Here is a 22,181-nt window from a genome sequence, read left to right on the forward strand (position 1 = left end):
ACAGTGAGTCTTTTTAAGTCCTCATATCTTTAGCCCAGGTGTGACTTGACTTTAACACTTTCACTAGCATATTTCCTTGAGAAAGGGTTTCCTGGAGCTAGGTTAGTGGACAGCAATCCTCCTGTCTTGGACAATACAGTACCAAGGTTATAACAAACCCAGTCTTTTATTATTTTATGTGTGGGTCCTGGTGACTTGACCTTAGGGCCTGAAGCCTGCACAGCTGAGCTGCTTCATAGTCCAGTATCTTGTTTGGTTTGTTTTTTTGAGATAGGGTTTCTCTGTGTAGCCTTGGCTGTCTCGGAACTCTCTTTGTAGACCGGGCTGGCCTCAAACTCAGAGATCCGCTTGCCTCTGCCTCCTGAGTGCTGGGATTAAAGGCGTGCGCCATCATGCCCAGCTTGTTTTGTTTTTCTAATTTGCAAACCATCTTTAATAAAATAAAAAAAAAAAAATCACTCACTCACCCATTCACTACTATGTGTGCCTCCCTACTCCTCCTCTGTGTATTACAGTGTGCACAATATGAAAGTCAAAGGACAATTTTTAGGAGTCAGCTCTTACCATAAACCACACACATGGAACTCAGTCAGGTTTTCAGGCTTGGTGGCAAATGCCCTTACCCCCAGTAAGTTATTTCACCAGTCCAAACATATTTTGTTTTGTGTTTGTTTTTCAAGACAAGGTTTCTCTGGGTAGCCTTGGCTGTCCCACGCTCATTTTGTAGACCAGGCTGGCCTCAAACTCACAGTGATCAGCCCCAAGCATAACTTTTTAATTAGTAAATACTAAGAAAGTCTAAGAAAGTAAGTATTCTCAAATCTCTAGAATTTGTCATCAAACAGAAAAATACAATAGAAAACATAGGGTCAGAGGACAAAGAATAACCAGAGAAAACCTTTCTAAATGCTCATCTTTCACACTGTGCTGTTACAGGCTACTTACCCAGCTGGGAAAATCAGACCATGTTGGAACTCGTTGACAAAGGTCTCGGAGAATACGTATGATAATCACACAGGACTGTAGGCCATTAGCTCTAGCCTTGAGGGCAACACAAAAACCAACTGAATTAATCTTAGCAATATTAAAAATATCCCTTGATGAAAAAAAGTTAAAATACCACTGTTCAATGGAAGCTCAGATTAAAAATAAAAATAATTACATTTAAGTTAGGTTCAATGAGCTGCCATTTACAGCAATATTTTATGCCAGAGTTAGTATGTAAAAGCTAGTATTTAGGTCAAAGTAAACAGATTATACAAGAATAATATTTCTTGATCCCCTGTGAACCTTGACCTGTGTCATATAAAACAGTAAACTGAAAAAAAAATCTGCCTAAATTAGAAATAAAAAGGAAAAGTAAAGAGCTAAAAAGTCTGTCTAGGGACTGAAAGGTTAAGGAAATCTGTTTGGTTTCCTTTCTGTGCCTTTGCATGTCTGCAAAGTCACTAAACCAAGCAGCTGCTTCCTCATCTTTCATTCCCTACACTTATAAACTTAGAGAAAGAGGGGGAAATCTTAAAACTATACACAAAGCTTTAAACACATATTCCATTATTTAAAGCAAAGTTAATCTGCAGCCTTATGGAATATAATATATATAAAAAAACATGATGTTCCTAAACAAGTCAGCTTTAAATATAGCCACTAAAAATAAAAAACCCAGACTACAAACACCCCCAAACCTGCTTATGGTCAAATTAATAGTAACTGCAAAATGCAGATCTTCATACTTAGCTTTCTATGATACCTTATTTTCTGAGATTTAATTTAAAATAGTGTTGCTTAGGCAATCTTTTGAAATGTTTAAACATAGTTAAACATGTTGAACTGAACTACTCTCTCATAAGGCTACAAGAAAAAAGTAAAATGATGTTCCGAACCTGGAACCACTTAGCGTGGCGTAGAGCAGCCAGAGCGTCAAGGCATTTTTGCCTGTCCAAGACGTCCGGTGGGTCTTTCACCATACCCGAGGTTACATCTAAAATGGATTGAATTGGCAAAATGCAGTGAGGAATGGGTGTTTGACCAGGTGAGCAAGACAGTTTCTTAAAGTAGCATCAGTGTCACATGAGCCATTTGAGAGCTTTTCAGTTTAAATCATCCAGGGAGTAAATTTCAACAAATTTACATAATACGATATGAAGAACAAAAGGAGAATTAAGATAAAACTCCTGAGGTATACAGTAATCTTCTGGAAATAGAAACCTTACTCACCAAAATGAAATCTATAGGAAAGATTATTGGACACAGTGCCCCAGCACAAAGAAGACAAAGACAAAAGGGAACACAAAAATCCACCTTAAATGGGAATGTACAATAAACTATCAAGTTGATAAAATATTCTAGATTATTCTGGGGCTAAGATAAGAGAGAACTTAAATAAATGTGGAATGATCAATACAACATTACAAGGAAAGAAAAAAAAAAAAGAACAAAGGACCAAAATGAGGGTTTTTCCCTCTTATGAAAATTCAATCCTTTATGCTTAATAGGAGAATGTTTGCATGTTGTAAGGGGATACAAAAATGCCTTCTAAAATGAGAAGTTTTCATTAAAAGTTTTTCAAACAGGAAGCAGAGAGAAACAATGAGTAAAGCAGAAAAAGGCTACAGGAACTAGCACAGTTAAAAACAGTTAAGTACAGAAAAGAAGCCATAAGCAGAGTGCTTTGATGGTATATATGTAGGGTCTTTTAAGTTGGTTAAAACATGTGTCACATAAAGCTTGAGAAAATAGGAAACTAAATCAGGACAAGAATTAACTTTACACTAAGAAAGGCCGTCTACATTAGAAGTTGTTCACAAAAGTGAAACTATGTTTATCTAAAATATCTATAAAATGTGCACAAGGTAACACACATTTGTTGATCAAAGTATTATGTAACTAAATACAAATACTTCAACATTTAGTTCACAGTTGCCACCAACTTGCTAGTATATTTTGCTTTTCTTAGTTTTAAAACAAGGTGTTTGTAGCCCAGGTTGGCCTTGAACTCATGGTTTATCCTCCACCCTCAGCCTCTGAGAGCTGGGATTAAGAGTGTGTGTGAGCCATCATACGTGGCTTATAGTGTACTTTTTAAATATATAAAGATTATAAAAGGTACTGTTGAGTATAAGCAGTAGCTAGAGAGCACAAAAACCATGACACATTCATGACACAATAATTTACTGAGTATTTCAAATGACTATCAGAGATAAATGAAATATAAAAAATAATGAGAGTACTTTAAGTCTGGGCAAAGTGCTTGAATTTTTGTCTTCTAAACACTTAGAAATTTATTTTATTAAAATTTATTTTTATTTATGTATGTTTGTAGGTGCCCACAGGGCGCGGAAAGCATCAGATTCCCTGGGGCAGGAGTTTAGTTGGCTGTAGGATGCCTGACCATGGGTACTGGGGCTCTCTACAAGAGCAGCAATTGTTCTTTCTTAATCAGTGAGCCATCTCTTCAGCCCAATAATTTAGAAATCTTAAAAGTTTTCATTTTTCTGAGAAAAAAGAAGATAAGGAAAAAGGACAAAGAAAGGGTAGCGAACTAACCTGAGAAAGAAGAAAAGTCACCCTTCACTTCTACTTCCCACAACATGCAGACGCTGAAAGGACCTCTGATGACTGCTCTTATTTACAGCATCGTTAAAAGCCACAAAATAAATAGACTATAGCCACTGTAAAGTTTCTTAATATACTGTATCTCAGAATTTTACAAATTCTGCCAATATGCAGGAAAAATTTTTGTACTAAAGCTTAACTTTATAAAATTTAATCTACAGTACAAATTCAATGATGCCAGAACCTATTCTAAGTTAAAAACAAATAAGAGCTATAAGTAGGAAGTTTTTGTTAAATTTAGAGTGTGGATTTTTGTACCCATTTTTATGCTTTAAGTAGATTAACCCCTTAGATATATTGTACTAAAATCATACTTGTTCCCTAACAGTCAATGAAACAAAACAAAAGTCTGTTAATTTGTAAAAAACAAAACACAAATTCTTTCCCTACATGAATGCATTTCACGAATTTTAAGGGGTTAATCACCAATTAGAAGACATGCTGTGTCCACACTATTTTATGATTAAAAGTTAATGGGAATGTATTAATTTCAATTAAGATGGTTATGTCAAATATAATTTACTCAACTATTTAAAAACTAGTGTGAACACTGCTCAATTCTAGAAGAGACAAAAGACAGACAAAATAGTCACACAAAAGACAAAAAAATGCCAGACTCTGCATCCAAAATCCTCCCTTAGTCAAATGGCAGATGTGACACTGAGCTTTTGAAAACCTTGGTCAAAAATCCTTCCGATGTCTTGGCAGCAACCCCTGACAGGAATCAATCCCTTCTGCTAGAAGGCTTTGGACCGGGCCTGATAAGCTACAGGTAGAAAAAAACACACACATACTTCATTTGCTGCAGAAAAGGCTCTGTAGCAATGGTTAGAGCATTCTGAACATTGCAAGCTAAAGTCAATTAAATATTTACTGCATAACTGTCAAACACAGTACCAGAAAAGAGATCTGTCATGTGTTGAACAGTTATTTCAACAATTTAGTCATTTCTTTTAGTTAATGATTTTTCACATCAAACAGGACTATTACACATTAATGAGGCTTTCATATCACACTATGTGGAAATATAATAGTTAAGTCTCATGATTTAAAACGGGTCTTCCGGCAAAGCCTTCCTTACTCCCTGTACTAACTCCCCAAAGCAAGCTATAGGCTTTACATGATTTTAAGACACAGAGCATCGGGAGCTGCAGTGAGAAAGAATACATACCGATAGTCTGCAGCTAGAAAGAAACAATCTTCATGATAAAGCTAAAAACATGGGTTTACTGCAGTCATCTGCAGCAAGGCACACGCTAATCAGTGTTTCTACACTTTTGCACATCCAACTTTCCAGCTCAGTGTCTTGAAGCAAATCTTTCAATTTTAGGCTGACACTTCCCTCATGATCATTATTTATAAAATTCAGAATTGTAATTCTATCTCGGTCTGGGTCAGACAAAAATGTAATTTTGTTTCCTTTAGAAGGGGCATGTTAAAAAATTTATACACGTATGACACTATTAACTTATAAAATGGCTTGATAATGAGCTGAGGCTAAAGACACAGAAGCATTCTGAAATAAAGCTAAATGGTAACAAGAGCATAATTTTACACTAAATATTAATTTATAATATACCATACTAGATTTGTTTGTTTGTTTTTTGAGACAGGGTTTCTCTGTGTAACAGCTCTGGCTGTCCTGGAACTTGCTCTGTAGTCCAGGCTGGCCTCTAACTCATGGAGATCCACCTGCCTCTGCCTCCAAAGTGCTGGGATTAAAGGTGTGGACCACCGCCGCCCGGCCTTCATACTAAATTTTTAAAAACTAAAGTAAAGGATCATATGCTACATACAACTTGGCCAAATTGACTCAGGAACTACTTTGCTCAGCAACATGGACAGACAGACCTTGAGGGAAATTCATGTTCATATAAATGATCCTTTACATAAAATTCATGTGGTTTTTTGGATATAAAGATACAACACTTAAAATGCTAATATGGTGTACATATGAAGTATACAAAATCAGACATGTCTCCTAATGAAATTTTGACTAAAATATTATTTTCTTGGACTATATAGAAAGCTCAGTTTCTTAAAAACAATGGCTTTGTCTTAAAAAAAAAATTAAAGAACAGTAATTGATAATCTCTTTCTCCTAAAAATGTTTTACAAACAGTGTAAAATTTAATTCCAGTTTCAACAACTTAAGATGGTTAAAAACATGAAAGGAAACAAAGTAAATTTTATCTGACCCATGAAACAAGAGAACCAACATTACTGCAGACACTGATCATGCTTTTGGCTTAAAAGCTTTGGAAGCTTTGAAAACGTTACAGAACAGTCCCTAAAGCAACATTGCTGGCACCAGTAGTGTTTCATGGTCTACCAACGCAAATTCAGCTTAAAAACCAAAAAACCAAAAACCAAACCCTTCAACTGTACTGTACTCATTTATCAACATCGTTTGTTAAGAGCAGCATGTTATGCAGGCCAAATGCCCAAATCTACGTGTATCAGCATGTTCTGCATTTATGAAAGTGCGCAAACCAAACAACAACCTCAGAGAACTAGAAACAGTGACTTCAGCACAGGCCAAATCCAGGACTATAAACATAATCATTTTAAGTATGTATTACAGTTTGCCAATTTGTAAAAAAATTTTTTTTCATCAAGCAAGGCAAAACCAAGGTTGTTTTAGTAAAAGTTAAATGTGGACCCTAGTTATTAACAAGCATTTAAATTTTTTCTGTGTCAACTATGTAAAAAACAATTTTTGAAGTTTTTTTTCCAGAAATCTGAGGTCCGCAAGAAAAGAAAGAAAAAAATGTCAAGAAAACCAATCACATAATATAAATGTTCTCTAGAATTGTACATTACTAAGAAGAGCATTCACTTTGTTAGAAATGATCTAAAGCAAACCTGATTGCTGAGTAAGTTAAACCTACAAACTCGTATGCAATGCCAGCATGTTGCCTTCTAGGGCTTAATGCCATCATAAAGGGCAGGTAAATGGAAAACAAAAAGTTAACAGAAAAGTAGAATATTTAATTGGCTTTCCAACCTCCTTCCCTCATGTTCTCTTCTCGAATAATTGGAGATGTCAGGGTGATAGTGACTTGCATTTTGGGCTCCACACACGAGTTCAAAATTATTGCTGCTTCAGACACAGCACACTTTATGTCATACTTCTCAGGACTTATAACCTGTGTAATGAAGGTTAAAAGAAATTAGTTGAATCTTTTTCACTAAAAGACAAAAATAGTTTTATTGTAGCTTTAGTTATTATATTAACTACTCTTCAAAGACTGGATTCTATTCCTTCTAAAAACACATGCCGGATTACCCTAGCATTAACCTTTTGCCATTTCTCATTTTCAGAATTCTTTGTGGAACTAGTATTTTCCACTATTTTAAAACTTTTTATTGACTTATTTTGTATGTATGAGTATTTTGACTACAAGTGCACCTAGTGCCCATAGAGGAAAGAAGAGGGCTCAGATCCTGTGGAACTGGAGTTACCAATGGCTGTGAGTCATCATCTGAGGGTTTTTAATTAATTATTCCATTATCTTTAATAGGAATTACTTGTACACGTGTCTGTATGTCTTTTTAACTGATGAATTTTTTAAAAAGCCAAAACTATTATTTATCTCATATTTATAGACTTTAGTTTGTTTGTTTTATGATAGTGTTTCTCTGTGTAGTCCTGGCTGTCGTGGAAACTTTTTGTAGATCCAGCTGTCCTCAAACTCACATCTACCCACCTGCCTCCCAAGTGCTGTGATCAAAGGCATACACCACCATTTCCAGCTTTTATTTATACTTTTTTCTTTTTTTAACTATTATTTTATTTTCATTTTTTACATATACATTTATATTATTACACATATATACAATAAACTACCTACAGAAAGAAGCATCACGAAACAATCAGGAATTCTATAAATGTTACACTCATAGTGCTTTGGCTATTCGTATTTGGCAGCCGTGGTGCATCTAACATTCTGAATGTCCATCGCTAGCTATCATATCTCATCATTACAGTACCAGCACCTCAGGGAGCCTGACTCTACTGCTCCTACTGCTCATCCTCTGTGACTTTAATATTACTATACTTAACACATACAAGGTTGTTAATTTAAAAAAAGATTTCAATGTATTTATTATTGTGCATATGCCATAGCGCATGAGTGGAGCCAGAGAATGGCTTGCAACAGTTCTTTCTTTTCACCACCAAGTGGGCCCTGGAGAGTGTGTGAACTGTGAACTCAGGCCATCAGACTTGGCAGCAAGTCTGAGCACCTCACCAGCCCTCTAACTTAAGAACTTATAATACTAGTTAAATGTTAATGACAATGATGATTAACTTATCTTACCTGTTTATATACAAAAAGCAAGTAGTTTGCTTTTGATTAATAGTTAATTAATCAAATGTACTTTTGATTATTGTTTAATACTTTTATTATTGTTTTAAGGAGTTATTTTATGTGCATGTGTTTTGCTTGCTTGTGTATCTGTACCACATGTGTGCCTGGTCAGAGAGGGTGTTAGCTCCCCCTAGAGCTGCAGTTCTGCTGTAGGAAAGACAGAACATATATACTATCTGAGGCTTCAGCCATCCTGGGGGTCAGGGACTCTTCCGACATCTTTCCAAGAGTACAGAGGGACTACTGTATTAATAAAGCCAGACAAATTCAAGTAAGAAATAATATAATTATATTAAATATTTCATTCAACTAAGAGATTAATGAATTAAAAAAAAATTAAGCTTGATATACATGATCTTTAAAAACATTCTTCCCCCAACCCCCAATCAGGTTAGTTGAGATGGCTGAGTGGGCAAAAAGCACTTGCTGCTACCAAGCCTGATGACCTAAGTTTGACACCTGGAACCCACACAGTGGGAGGAGACAGCTGATCCATATATATTGTCCTCTGACTGCTATGTATTATATGATATACATATTCAGGAAATAAAATATGAACAAATCAGCACTTGGGAGGAGGCAGAGAACGGGTAGATCTCTATGAGTTCGAGGCCAGCCTGGTCTACAAAGCGAGTCCAGTACAGTTAAAATCATGCCCCACCTCCAGCCAAAAAGAAAAAAATCATTCTTTGCTATGATTTATCTTAAGTCCAATTTTGGAAAACTGGGCATATGCTGAAATTTTCCATTTTAAAATAAATTAGCAAGATGGCTTGCTGCCAAATTACAAGCAATGCAAAACCCCAAAAGATGAAGCAGAAAATGGTTTCATCAATTTGCACAAATAAGGGTGGGGGGAAGCCCAAACCTTTTCATTATGGAAAGCCAAGCCAAAAATTAAATGGCTGAGGTTTAAATTGAAGCACAGTTAGTCCTGACAAAACTTCTGATCTAGACAAAGAGTAAATTTAATATTTCCATGATACTTACAGCAAGCTGTTTGGGTAGGTTTTCTGCAATACGGCTTAATAATGTCTTTGAAGGTTTTTCCGAGCACAGTAAAACAAGGTTGACATTTCTGTCTCCTCGGAGAAGTAATCCTTTCGCTAACACTCCTACTCGCAACACCCCTTTCAGAGCTCTGTAGCAAAATCAACTTATATTAAAATATTACATTTCTCAACTAGAACTGTGATTTCCTCTGAACATAATAGTAAATTAAGTGACTTTTGCACTATTGAAAATTCCCTTTCACTATAATGGGAAAATACACAATATTTTAAACTATATGTCATTTAGATAAACAACACACATTAAAAAAATAAATCCAGAGTCAAATAGCCTCAAGAACACCTACTAGTTTGAACCAGTTCAGAGAGCCCTCTAGCCCTAGACCAGAGCCCTCAACAACCCCAGATGTACTTGTACCCTTGCTCCTGATCTGTGACGACAGAAGTAAAGATTACCTAACCTACTTTGAAACTTCCTTAACCCTGAATGCTCAACAAGATAGGTCTTTCGCCATCTTGCTTTCCACAGGCAAGGATCCCAGTGCACTGGATCTCTGCAGAATAAAGGCTCTTTGCTTTTGCATATGAAAATAAATAAATAAGCAATCCAGGCTGGATATATGACTCAGTGGTTAAGGGTTATTGTTCCTGAGGAACAGGTTTCCAATCCCAGTACCCACATAGCAGTCTGTATTCTGCAAACACCTGTAACTCCATGGGACTGGATGCCCTCTTCTTGTTTCCATATGCACACCTGTTCATATACATACACTCTCTCACATACAAACACAAATAAATCTTTTTTTAAAAAAATCAAGGCATAATCTTGCATATGGACAACTGAAATAGATTGTCCACCCTTTAGAACCTCACCATGATACAGGCTGATGTCAGATTGTGGCCCTCGTGCTTTTGCTTCCGTGTGCTAGGCTGTGAGTGTGGGCCAAACACCTGGCCTCTGTGTTTTAGTTTACAAGTCAGAATTGTCAGGCAAACGCTAATACAAAAAATATTCCCAAAGCGGAAAGAGGAAATTAGAAAAGCATAAACAAGAAAGATATTAAAGGTTGGTTAACTTATGCTTTATGGCCAATACTTTTAAAAGGCACTGAAATACAGTGTGGACAAGTGGGTGACAGATACAAGGCACATAGAAAACCAGAAAAGAGCAGCCGGGATACAACTAAAAAGTTATAAGGGTTGCTTTAAAACATTTAATGTTTTTTTTTTTGTAATAACATTTAATTTGTTTTTTAAAAAAACAACATCAATAAAGCCAGGCGGTGGTGGTGCACGCCTTTAACCCAGCACTCAGGAGGCGGAGGCAGGTAAATGGCTGTGAGTTTGAGGCCAGCCTGGTCTACAAAGTTAGTCCAGGACAAAGACCCTGTCTCCAAAAAAAAAAAGAGGAAAAAAAAAAAAAAAAAAAAAAAAAAGCAACAAAACCAAACAAACACAACAACAAAAAAAACTGGTGGTATTAGAAATGTTTACTAGATCTAGCCAAGGGACAGAACGTTCTCCACAGCTAAGTGGAGACTGGGGACTGACTTTCACAGGATCTCTGGTGCCCTATATTTGGCCATGTCCCTTTGTTGGGGAGGCCCAATGGCACTCGGAGGACGGATAGCGGACTACCAAGAAAAGATTTGATACCCTAGCACCATATTCAGGGGGAGGAGGTCCCCCACAGCCACAGTCATAGGGAAGGGGGATTGGGGTGAAAGTGGGAGGGAGGGAGGAATGGGAGGATGCATAGGATGGGATAGAAAATGAGATGTAATAGGAATCATTTTTAATTTTCAATAAAAATGTGTTATTATTAAAAAAAGGAAATGTTTACTAATCATTTTAGCAAAAATATAAATATAGTTAAAATGTGTGCACTAACACCAATTTTCTGCCAATTTTATGTGTACGTCTGCCACACGCGTTTAGGTGCCCAGAGGCCAGAGGAGGAGCTGGTTGTGGGTTGCCTAACATGGGTGCTAGGAACTAAACCCAGGTATTCCAGAAGTAGGGCAGCAAGCATCCTTAACTGCTGAGCCATTTCACAAGCCCCTTATCCACCTTGTTAATCTTTATCATAGTAGAAACTGTCCATGCAAAGGAAATAAAATGGTAAGTAATTTGTAAACACACCTGTCTTTACCTCCCTCTTTCTTATCATCTCCCTCTTTGTTCTTGCTCTTCTCATGTTCAGACAAACTGTCTGAAACAAGTTTTAAAGCACGTTCAGTAATAGAAACAATTTTCTGAACTGCTTGTAACTCTTCTTCAGTTGGATAAATGGTTGCATGCTTTGTCATTACATAACGATCATCAGATGAGTCAGGGCGACGTAAGGGCTAGAGAGAGAAAAGGTTACTTTTCTGAATGAAAGAAAATTATAAATTTTCACGTATACATATACTTGTCAGCTTTACCAGAAAGGCAATTAAGCAAAATATTGACTTAAAAAATTTCCTTTTTCAATACAATGAAAGTGTAACCATCTCTGTTCCTAAAGCAAAATTGTTATCTACTTATGTATAAATATGTACCTGTGTATGTAGACATATATGTATTTATGTATATAAAACTTAAAGTATGAAAATGCTTTTAAAAATTGGTAGTACTATACTCAAAAACAGAATACCAAATGCTACTGCTCTACTACTGGTGAGCTAATCTCTCTCCTTGTAAATGTTTTTCAGTGATCTGAAACTCACCTTGCTTTCAATAACAGTAATAAGTTTACATACAATTGCTCAGACACTGTACTAACATGAGAAAGAATAGGTAACAGAGTTACTTCTAACATTCTAAGTTCCTTCTGCTCAAAGGAAAAATAAGGATAAATCTATCTCTTGTGTATAAAATATTTATCAAACGTAGCTCTGCATCCAGAATTTAGCAAGCACTAAAAATAAAGAAGAACAAAGGAAACTTGACCAACTTCTTAGGTATAAGGACATTAACCTTAGGCATCTTTAAGAGAAGGCCTAAAGGGCTAGAGTGATGGCTCAGCGGTTAAGAGCACTGTCTGCTCTTCCAGAGGTCTTGAGCTCAAGCCCTTGTAACCACATGGTGGCTCACAACCATCTATAAAGCGATCTGATGCCCTCTTCTGGTCTGTAGGTGTACATGCAGATAGAGCACTTTTAAAATAAAACAAATAAATAAATCTTTAAAAAAAAAAGGACTAAAAATACAATCAAGACAAAAACTGATGACATTGTTAAATCTAAAAATCAGCTCACAAAACATCTTAAAAAAAAAGATTTATTTATTCTTATTATGTATACAGTGCTCTGCCTACATATACATCCACAGACCAGAAGAGGCCATATGATCACGTTATAGATGGTTGTGAGCCACCATGTGGTTGCTGGGAATTGAACTCAGGACCTCTGGAAGAGCAGTCAGTGCTCTTAACCTATGAGCCATGTCTCCAGCCCACAAAACATCTTCTAATTTTGAAAGATTTAAATTTTCATCCCTTGCCTTTAATCCCAGCACTTGGGAGGCAGAGGCAGGCAGAGCTCTGTGAGTTCAAGGCCAGCCTGGTCTACAAAGAGAGTTCCAAAAGCCAGGTGGTGGCGGCATATGCCTTTAATCCCAGCACTCGGGAGGCAGAGGCAGGTGGATCGCTGTGAGTTCAAGGCCGGCCTAGTCTATAAAGCGAGTCCAGGACAGCCAAGGCTACAGAGAGAAATCCTGTCTCAAAAAACCAAAAAGAGAGCTCCAAGACAGCCAGGGCTATTATACAGAGAAACCTTGTTTTGAAAACAAAACAAAACAAAACAAAACAAAACAAAAAACCCCCAAACCTTCATCCCTTATATTAGCAAAACAGAAACTCACTGCAGGACCCTGTGGCTGGGGAGGCATGCCTGGTCGGACTCCCAAAAGACCTAATGGGCCTGGAGGACCATGAGGATAGCCTCCATCAGGCATCCGTCGGCGATCATCCCAATGATGCTGTTCTTCCTCCATTCTTCTCCAGTACATGTCTTCTTCATAACGCCTGATGCATAAACGATACATTAAAAAACAACCTCTACAGCTTAAGAAATTCTATCAACAAGGACATAACCTTAAGTAATCAACCCAGAAAAATGATTCAGCAGAAAAGGTGCTTGCACCAGATTGATGACCCGAGTTCCACCCCTGGAACCTAAATCAAAGGAGAGAACAGATGCTCTGAAAGTTGTCCTTTGACCTCTGCTCATGCATAGTAGCACATATCCCTGACAATGGTACATAAGCACACAAAATAAATAATATCCTTAAGAAAAATCTACTCAAACCACCTTTGTACTTTCCCCCCCATTTCCATTATTTATTTTTTTTAAAAAAAGATTTATTTATTCATGCATATGACTGCTCCATTTGTATGTATGCCTGCATGACAGAAGAGGCCACCAGATCATTTTATAGATAGTTGTGAGACACAGCGTGGTTGCTGGAAACTGAATTCAGGATCTCTGGAAATACAGATAGCACTTTTAACCACTGAGCCATCTCTCTGACCTCCCGTTATTTATTTTTCATTGAGAAGTAAATAGAGTAAAAACTAGAGACAATAGTGAGAAAAGGAGAATATCACACACCTCAAGGACAAAGTACAACAGAAAACACAAACTTCAGCTTCCTTGAATCATTTAAGGTAAAGATTATAAATCCACACACCTAAACCGAGGAAGCTCAACCAATAATACATACGCAAGAGCCACTGTATACACAGGATTTTCTGGCATTTATTTCATGTCCTCAGAAGATATGAACTCATTTCTTTAGTTTTCCTTTTGTCTTTAAAAAGACTGTGCGTGTACGTGCACAGGTCAGAGACAACCTTTAGTATTGGCCCCTCCTTCCCGTTTGAGATATTCTATTGTTTTGCTTGTTTCTTTGTTTTGCTGCTGCACATGTTAGGCTAGCTTGCCCCTAGCTTCCAAGAATTCTCCAGTCTCTGCCTCCCATTACAGACATGGACTACAGATATGAACCACCAGGTCCAGCTTTACATTGGTCCTGGGGATTCAAACTCAAATCTTCACCATCTTCTTAGCCTGAATTGTGTTCTTTTTTAAATCAGTAAAGTTCTCTATATACAGGGAGTGCAAAATATTTCTCTGCTACGAAGATCAACAGTTGCAACCCACAATTTCATTGCTGGGGAAACACAAGGGTAATGGTAGATTATAAAAGTAGAGGGCAAATCCTTGGCTATAGATACCTGTCTGTGGCTCAATTCCTAATCAGTGTAGCCAAAAGGAATATAGGCTGTATTGCTAAAGTCACCAGAGTAATTGTGAAACCTCATGGCTATTGGCTCAGTTAAAAATAGTGCTCATTTCGGCAGCACATATACTAAAATTAGAAAGACAGAGGGAAGACTAGCATGGGCGCTGTGCAAGGATTACATGGAAATTTGTGAAGCAAATTCGTAAAGCATTCCATACAGTACAACAGTTAATGAACTTGGAACATGGTATCAAGCATAGAGCCTCTTCCTCGCTCATTAACATTTTCCACATCTATTTTTGTTCTGGCTCGGTTCTAACTCTTTTAATTTCAATAGCTATCTCAAAAGAATCCATGTAGCAATAGGCTATTCTAACAAATCTATCTAAAGTAAAAAGGTGTGTGCTTACTAGGAATAAGCAGTGTATTTTAGGGCATGTAAGGACTGGTGGAATATTTTTATGTGACTTGAGAAAATTTTAAAAAGAATAAAAAATAGCTCAAAATTTCTAGAAATTCATGTTTAGTCCAGTGTTTGTTACTCCTAAAAATATTTACATAAGGAAAGGAATTTTAATTATGTTTATAAACACATGGTCAACAAACGAACACATTTCCAAGCACTGAGTATGTACCTAAGATAATCATATTTGATATATGAGTAAAAGAGGCTTAACTATATGATCTTATCATAGAAAGAATTCCCAATCCATTACAAAGGCCCAAATTAAAAAAAGAATATAATTTTTTACTGTACATAAAATAAATTATGCATTATCTATCACTGAAACCTAAAGGTAATACCTAATAAAATGTGAATAAGTAGCTTAAGGGGAAAAAAAAAAAAAAAAAAAAAAGGATTGGCTGGGCCTGGTGGTGCACACCTGTCATCCCAGCACTTGGGAGGCAGAAGCAGGTAGATCAGTATGAGTTTGAGGTCAGCCTGGTATACAAAGCGAATCCAGGACAGCCAAGGTTACACAGAGAAACCCTGTCTTGAAAAAAAAATTATTTATACTGTATTCTGTCCACATGTGTGCCTACACACCAGATCTCATTGTAGATGGTTGTGAGTCAACATGTGGTTGCTGGGAATTGAACTCAGGATCTTTGGAAGAACACACAATACTCTTAACCTCCAAACCATCTCTCTAGCCCCATGAATAAGTAGCTTTATAATAAAGTATTTAAAACATAACAGTGTGGGTGTGCACACCTGTCGTACCAGTGTTGGGAGGGGTATGTGTGAAGACAGGATCACTGGGACTTGCTGGCCACCAAGTCTAGTTCTTGGTTCCATGAGAGATCTGCCTCAAGGAAATAAGTCAGGGAATAACAGGCTATGCATGCATGTGCATAAACATTCATACTGCACATCTACCACAACACACACACACACACACACACACACACACACACACACACACACACACAAACACACACACACACACACACACACACACACACACACACACACACACACACACACACACACACACACACCCTGGAAACACTGAAAATCAAAGAAGCCAAACACAAAAGACTATTCCATCAGTTAAAAGTGGTATCATTTATGAAATCTATAGAATTTATAAAGATGGCAAGTAGATGAGTGGCTCATGGTACTGAGATGAGATGGGGAACACGGAAGACATGGAGATGGTTGTTAATGGGGTTATCATTTCTTTTAGGAGTGATGAAATATTCTAAAACTGATAGTGGTGACTACTTTTCAACTGGGCATATGCCAACATCTTGTAACTATGAGATTTTACTGGTTCTAGAGAGAACATTTATCACAGTAAGACACTTCCTCAGATAGTGCATGTGCACGTATGCATCCAGCATCCCTCTGCAGCTGGATTACAGCCAGTTGTTGTCAAGTTACCTGATGTGCTAAAACCCAAACATAGGCCATCTGCAAGAGTGGCATGTGGTCTTCACTCCTCCCTGAGGTACCTCTACAATTCCCAATCTTTTCAGATTATTTAATATATAATATAATTTATCACTTTTTTTCATGGAGACAGAGCCTTGCCCGGCCTTGAACTCACATGTCTTTATTGGGATTAAAAGTGTGAGCAACCACTATGAAATTCTTCATACCCGAGTAAAAATCAAATAAAAGTATACTTAGCATATCTTTCTTGACTTAGGATCTCAATGAACACTGAAAGCACATAAATTAAGTCTGAATATGGAAGCCATATTCACAGAACAGTTTTCTTTTTAAGGCAGAAGAATCACTTACTGCCATAGAATTAAAGGTTTAAAGCAGTACCTCATTTCCATTCTCCAGCGCTCCTCCTCCTCTCGTCTCCGCCAATACTCCTCCTTCTGCATTTGCTTCCTCATTTTCTCTTCTTGAATCTTTCTTGCTCGAATACTGGGCTTCACTTCTACTTGCAAATCTGGATTTACTTTTTTCTGTTAATACCGATAATACATTTTTAAAAAGGAACAGGCCCCTTCAACAAACTTAATTCATTAAAAGCAATTTATTTTTGTATTTAATGTCTGTGTGCATGCATGCACTCTTTATGTACAAACAATGCCATGTGTGGAGATCAGAGGATAACTTGTGTAAATAAGTTTTCTCCTTCTACCACATGGATTCCAAGTATCACCCCCAGGCCATCAGACAGGTGCCAAGTGTCTTTACCTGCCCCCCAACCCCTTCCTTTCAAGACAGGATTACTCTGTGTAGCCCTGGCCGGCCTGGAACTCAACAGTGATCCATCTGCCTTTGCCTCCCCGAGTGCTGAGATTAAAGGCATGCGCGAACTACTACACCCAGTTTTTCGACATTGGGTTTCTCTGTGTAGATTCAGCTGTCCTGCACTCAATTTGTACTCCAGGTTGGCCTTGAACTCAAAAATCTGCCTGCCTTGGCCTCCAAGTGCTTGGATCACAGGCATGCACCCCCACCCCCACCCTGAGACAGGGTTTCTCTGTGTAGCCTTGGCTGTCTGGACTCACTTTGTAGACCAGGATGTCCTCGAACTCAGAGATCTGCCTGCCTCTGCCTCCCAAGTGTTAGGATTAAAGGGTGCGACACCACTGCCTGCCTCCAAAACCATTTCTAATCACATTAATTTTACATAGCTCTTCACCGGAGACTTACAGTTACAAATTTTGTGACATAGACATTCATTGGTTTCTTTTTGGTTTGTTTTGTTTTTTCCGAGACAGAGTTTCTCTGCGTAACAGCCCTGGCTGTACTGACTCATTTTGTAAACCAGGCTGGCCTAGAACTCAAGAGAGATATGCCTACCTCTGCCTTCTCGTGAGCCACACGCCCAGCTGTTTCTTGTTTTTGAGATTTTTTTAATGAGAATTTTAACATAAAGGAGGTAGGTGAAGTAGCATTCCTTACATTTAATATGAAGTAACTATCAGTACATGACTTCTTGACCCAAGTAATTTATTAGTTTTTCTAGATTCTACTTTTTAGGGTTATACTATTATCCTATCAAAGTGAATGCTAAATTTAGAATGGAAGATCATACACTAGGTGAGTTGTATTTAGATGCATATAGAATGTTCCCATTGTTTTACAAAAGGACAACTAAGGGCTGGAGAGACTGCTGGTTCAGAAGCTAAGGGCATTGGCTGTGCTTCCAAAAGATCTTGATTTGATTCCCTGAACAGAATGTTGCCCTACAGTAGTTTTTAACTCCAGTTCGAGAGGATCTAATGCCTTCCTCTGGCTTCTCTGGGTAATAGGCAAACATGCAGAGCACAGGTTTACATGCAGGCAAAATACGCATAGAAATAAAAAAAAAATGTTTAAAAACCTAAAAGGACAATGGTTAGCAGTTACTTACTTTATACTGAAGTCTATGTCTTCGTCCTTTTAAGTGCATCTCTTTAGCATTGGGGTCATTAAAGCTGCATTCACATAATTTACAATGGAAGCGAATGACTTTCCCTTCATCATTTCGTACCTTAGTGTGGAAAAATAGAACCTTTGATCAATTTGGAAGTAAACTTTGAAGCACTGTCTCACTGTTGTACCCTTGGCTGTCCTGGAACTCTCTATGTAGACCAGTCTGGCCTTGAACCCACATCCACCTGTCTCTGCCTCAACTGCCCAGGTCTAACTTCTTAAAAAGACAAACACCAGGACTGGGATGAATATCAGCATATACTCGCTTATGTAAACTATGTTCTACTTTACTCTCTGTCTGTATGTAAGCATTTAGATTTACTTTTTGAAGCATTTCTATTAATTCTTTGACCATTTCCTACATGGATACAATAGTCTGATCATGTGCCATCCTCTATTCTTCATTCCCATCTTCATTAACTCTCTTCCCATTTAGTAAGTTTCTTTCATAATTTCATGTTTTGTTCTGTGATATAAAAGATTTAACTGGGCCACCTGCATGCGCATATGTATACATTTACATACAGGAGCATGGGCGAGGTGCCAGTAATACATCACTGAAGATAATGATCTCTCAGCCCTTTCCAGCAGTCAGCAAATGCCAACAGATTTGCAAGGAGTAGCCTGGCTCTATGAAGCCCTGCACCATCCATGACTGAATGCTTGCTGGCCCCATAGGAGTCAATCATGCTTTCCTAATATAGCTAGATGCCTTAAACTCAACACAGGTCACCTGCTTCTTGGGAGATGAAAAGGATTAAAAAAAAAAAACAACCCAAAAAACAAAAACAAACAACCAACCAACCAAACAAAAAAAACAACCAAACAATTTTGGCATAGAAACTTCTCAAATATCAAGATTTTCATGCATATGCAAAGTCAAGATGCACTTTTTTCTAATTGCATAGTGAGAAAAACGCAGAGATGTTACTTTTAAATTCAGATTGTGCTAGCAAGACTACTTGAATGAAATTATCTATATTAACCCAAGTCATTAGAAATAAAGATATCTGAGAACACACTTTATTTTATTTTTACATACATTTATGTATTTATTTCCATGTTTCTTTCGTGTGCACACAAGCTATCATAGAGCACCATGTTAAGGTCAGAGGACAACTTGTGGGAGTGAGTTTTCTTCTTCCATGAGTCTTGGGGCTCAAACTTGGGTCATCAGGTTTGATGACAAGCACCTGTACCCACACTAAGCCATTTTACCAGCCCATAAATAGTACTCTAATATATGAATATACTAGTTTGTTTTCCCAGTCACTTGTTGGACATATTACAGGTAAAGGTGCCAGGACCATTTCCAAACATGAATTTATGTGGACATATGCTTTCATTTTCACAGAGAACAGCTGGGTTACAGGATAAGCATATGTGTAACTACAGGGAACTTTCCAACCATTTCCAAAGCGGCTGGACCACTCTCCACTTCTACCAGCATGTGAATGTCCGAGAACACACTTTAAAAGGTAACCTAATCTTACCTTGTAAGATATGGTCATTTATAAATTACTAGCTGTATCCCTTTATAAACAAAGGTCTCAATATATTATGTAATCTCTTTGTATAGAGAAATAGATTAAAGTGTAAATAGTTATCAAAATCTGACTATATGGCATTCACTCAATTTTGTCTAATTATCATAATTTTGTTGGGCAAACACCCGAGTTTTATAGACACACTAGAGCCTGGAAAGTTATACACACTTTCCAGTAGAGTGAAATCAAACTATAGTGTCAGACACTACTATATGATCTTTCTGTTAGTAGCAACTATTTATTCAAGCCTGTGATATTCCCTTGTTGTGACACTTACTGTACTGACCTGTAAAACAGGAAATGTTCTAATCAGCTCAAGAAACCAACTGAATGGTATATATTAGATCAGCAATCTTAATTTTGTAAGTAATAGAAATCTAAAATATAACTGGATACAGTTTGGTTTTACACATTAAGTGTGTCTGCAACAGAGTGACCCATTTTTTCTTTTGCCCAATCTCAGAGCAATGATTACTCATCTATACCTCTTCTACATAGTCATGTCCCACTGGTTGTACATCACTCTGCAAAGCAGCAAGGGATGCAGGTGTGACTGCTTCTGATACTGCATCTTGCTTTACTTCGGGAATCTGCACAGCAGAGGCAGCAGGAGTACTTTTAACACATTCAGTTCCTTTTAAGTCTTCGGTTTTATTTCCTGTGGACTGTAGCTTGTTACCACCTAAAAAAGCAAAAGAAAAAGTTACAGTAACTTTATTTTTATAAATGTATAAACCTGTTAAGATGAAAACTTAGTTAACTACTGCTGGCTAAACTTTATGCAGAACAGATCAGAATGAAAAGAAAACTGTGTACACTATATTGCTTTTTGTAACCTAGTAATGAACCACATTTCCGAAGTTTTCCCTTCTCTCACAACATACAATCAGAGCTACAAACCCCATCTTGGTTCTCCTAACAGTTAGCATCCAAACTGAAAAGAAGAAACCTGAAAAGAAAGGGATATAATGTATGTTTGTATTGAGCTCTCTAAACTGTGATTAATAAACAGTATATATCTAGCCCCCCATTGTGCTTTTTTCCGCCCCCTGCCCCACATCTCTGAGATGAGGGCTCTCAGGCTGTAGACAAGCGTGTTCTGAATTCAGTACGGAGGCCAGGTTGGCCTAAAAATTGTAGCAGTTCTCTCTCTACCTCTCAGGCGTTGGGATTAAAGGTGTGTCACCTATAATTGTGTGGGTTTTATGTGGGGATGGGAATTGAACCCAGGGCTTTGCACATGTTAGGCAAGCATCAACTGAGCCACATATCTGGCTCATGTGGGCCATAACCACATGTGAAGATTAGAGGAAAACCTGAGGGAGTCAATTCTCTCCTACCACATGGCTATCAAGGATTGAACTTGAGTCATTAGGCTTGGCAGTGCTGTGTACCCACTGTGATCTTTCAAACCTAGATTTGTTTTTTATTCTAAATTAAAAGTGTGAATTAAGAGAAAAAACACCAAAAAACCAAAAGCAAAATATAACCTCAAAACTACAAATGACTGCTTTCTTTACAGCCAATTAAATTTAACACATTACTCAAGAGAATAACACACTGTCAATGATTTACTCTTAAACCTCTTTCAAATATATTTTAAGAAGTAGCTACAGAAACTAGACCATTATACAAAGGGAGAAAATTGTCAAAGGACAACTTTAGCAAAACTGTATTAAAAAAGGAAGTTACAAGCATTTATAATATCCTGAGCCAAGTAGGAACTGAACACTGTAGGAACGAAGCACAGTAGTCACAGGCCTGTACCCCTTCTGGTTAGAAGGGACTTTGCAAAGGGTTTATCATTTGAACTGGGCTTTGAGAGAAGACTAACCAGAATGAAACAGCCAAAGACATTAAGATAATAATTTCTAAAGAGAAAGTACGGCATGGATAAGAGAGTAGCAACAAAATTTAAGACTGCAGTAAACTGAAGAGTCAGTAACTTGGCATCAGCTATTGCCAGGTAGTAACATAAAGATAAGAAGGAAGGTACCAGTCAGTTATGAAGGCTTACATGACATAGTCAGAAATAGACTTTATCCTAAATATAAAGGCCAATGAAGATTTTAGAAGAGAAGGCACGCTAACAAGAACAGATTATTTTCAAGAGACTAGAAATGATAAGAAATTGAGCTCTAAGGAAGAAAACTAAAGGCCTGAAAAACAAATAGCAATGAAAACTTTTTACCAGAGGCACTGTAAGGATGATAGGAAAACAGCAATTAATAGGGGAGGCAATTAGTAAGAAATAATGTTAGTGAAGCTTTCCTTTAAAAAAGAAAAAAAAAAAAACAACTCAGTCATTTTCATGAGTATTTTGTAGTACTCTTGTGATGGGACACAACGGAAGGGAGTATCTACTGGGTGGTCAGCAAGCAACCAAAATATGATTCTCAAACTCAGGTGGGATTTTGAATTTGCCAGATTTTATAGCTGCGGACACTAGAATGCATGAAACCATCTAGGAATGCTGCTGTGCACAGATGAGACGCAGAACCATAATTTTAGGAATAAT

At 37.4% G+C, this 22,181-nt stretch overlaps 1 protein-coding gene across 3 annotated transcripts in view; it reads right to left on the reverse strand.

Annotated features, from left to right (window-relative positions):
• Positions 1–22,181, reverse strand: part of ZFR (zinc finger RNA binding protein) — a 65,800-nt gene that overhangs the window by 10,305 nt on the left and 33,314 nt on the right. For all 3 annotated transcript variants that reach the window (XM_084782590.1, XM_084782591.1, XM_084782589.1), the window contains 9 exons: positions 20,149–20,345; positions 18,055–18,174; positions 16,509–16,654; positions 12,845–13,007; positions 11,141–11,346; positions 8,979–9,129; positions 6,623–6,764; positions 1,884–1,981; positions 946–1,041 (listed from right to left, as the gene is read on the reverse strand). In XM_084782590.1, coding sequence (XP_084638716.1) covers positions 946–1,041; positions 1,884–1,981; positions 6,623–6,764; positions 8,979–9,129; positions 11,141–11,346; positions 12,845–13,007; positions 16,509–16,654; positions 18,055–18,174; positions 20,149–20,345 — 1,319 coding nt within the window. The remainder of the gene's footprint in view (positions 1–945; positions 1,042–1,883; positions 1,982–6,622; positions 6,765–8,978; positions 9,130–11,140; positions 11,347–12,844; positions 13,008–16,508; positions 16,655–18,054; positions 18,175–20,148; positions 20,346–22,181) is intronic.

Source organism: Acomys minous (genome assembly GCF_964271855.1).
Source record: "Acomys minous genome assembly, chromosome: 5".
Taxonomy (NCBI): domain Eukaryota; kingdom Metazoa; phylum Chordata; class Mammalia; order Rodentia; family Muridae; genus Acomys; species Acomys minous.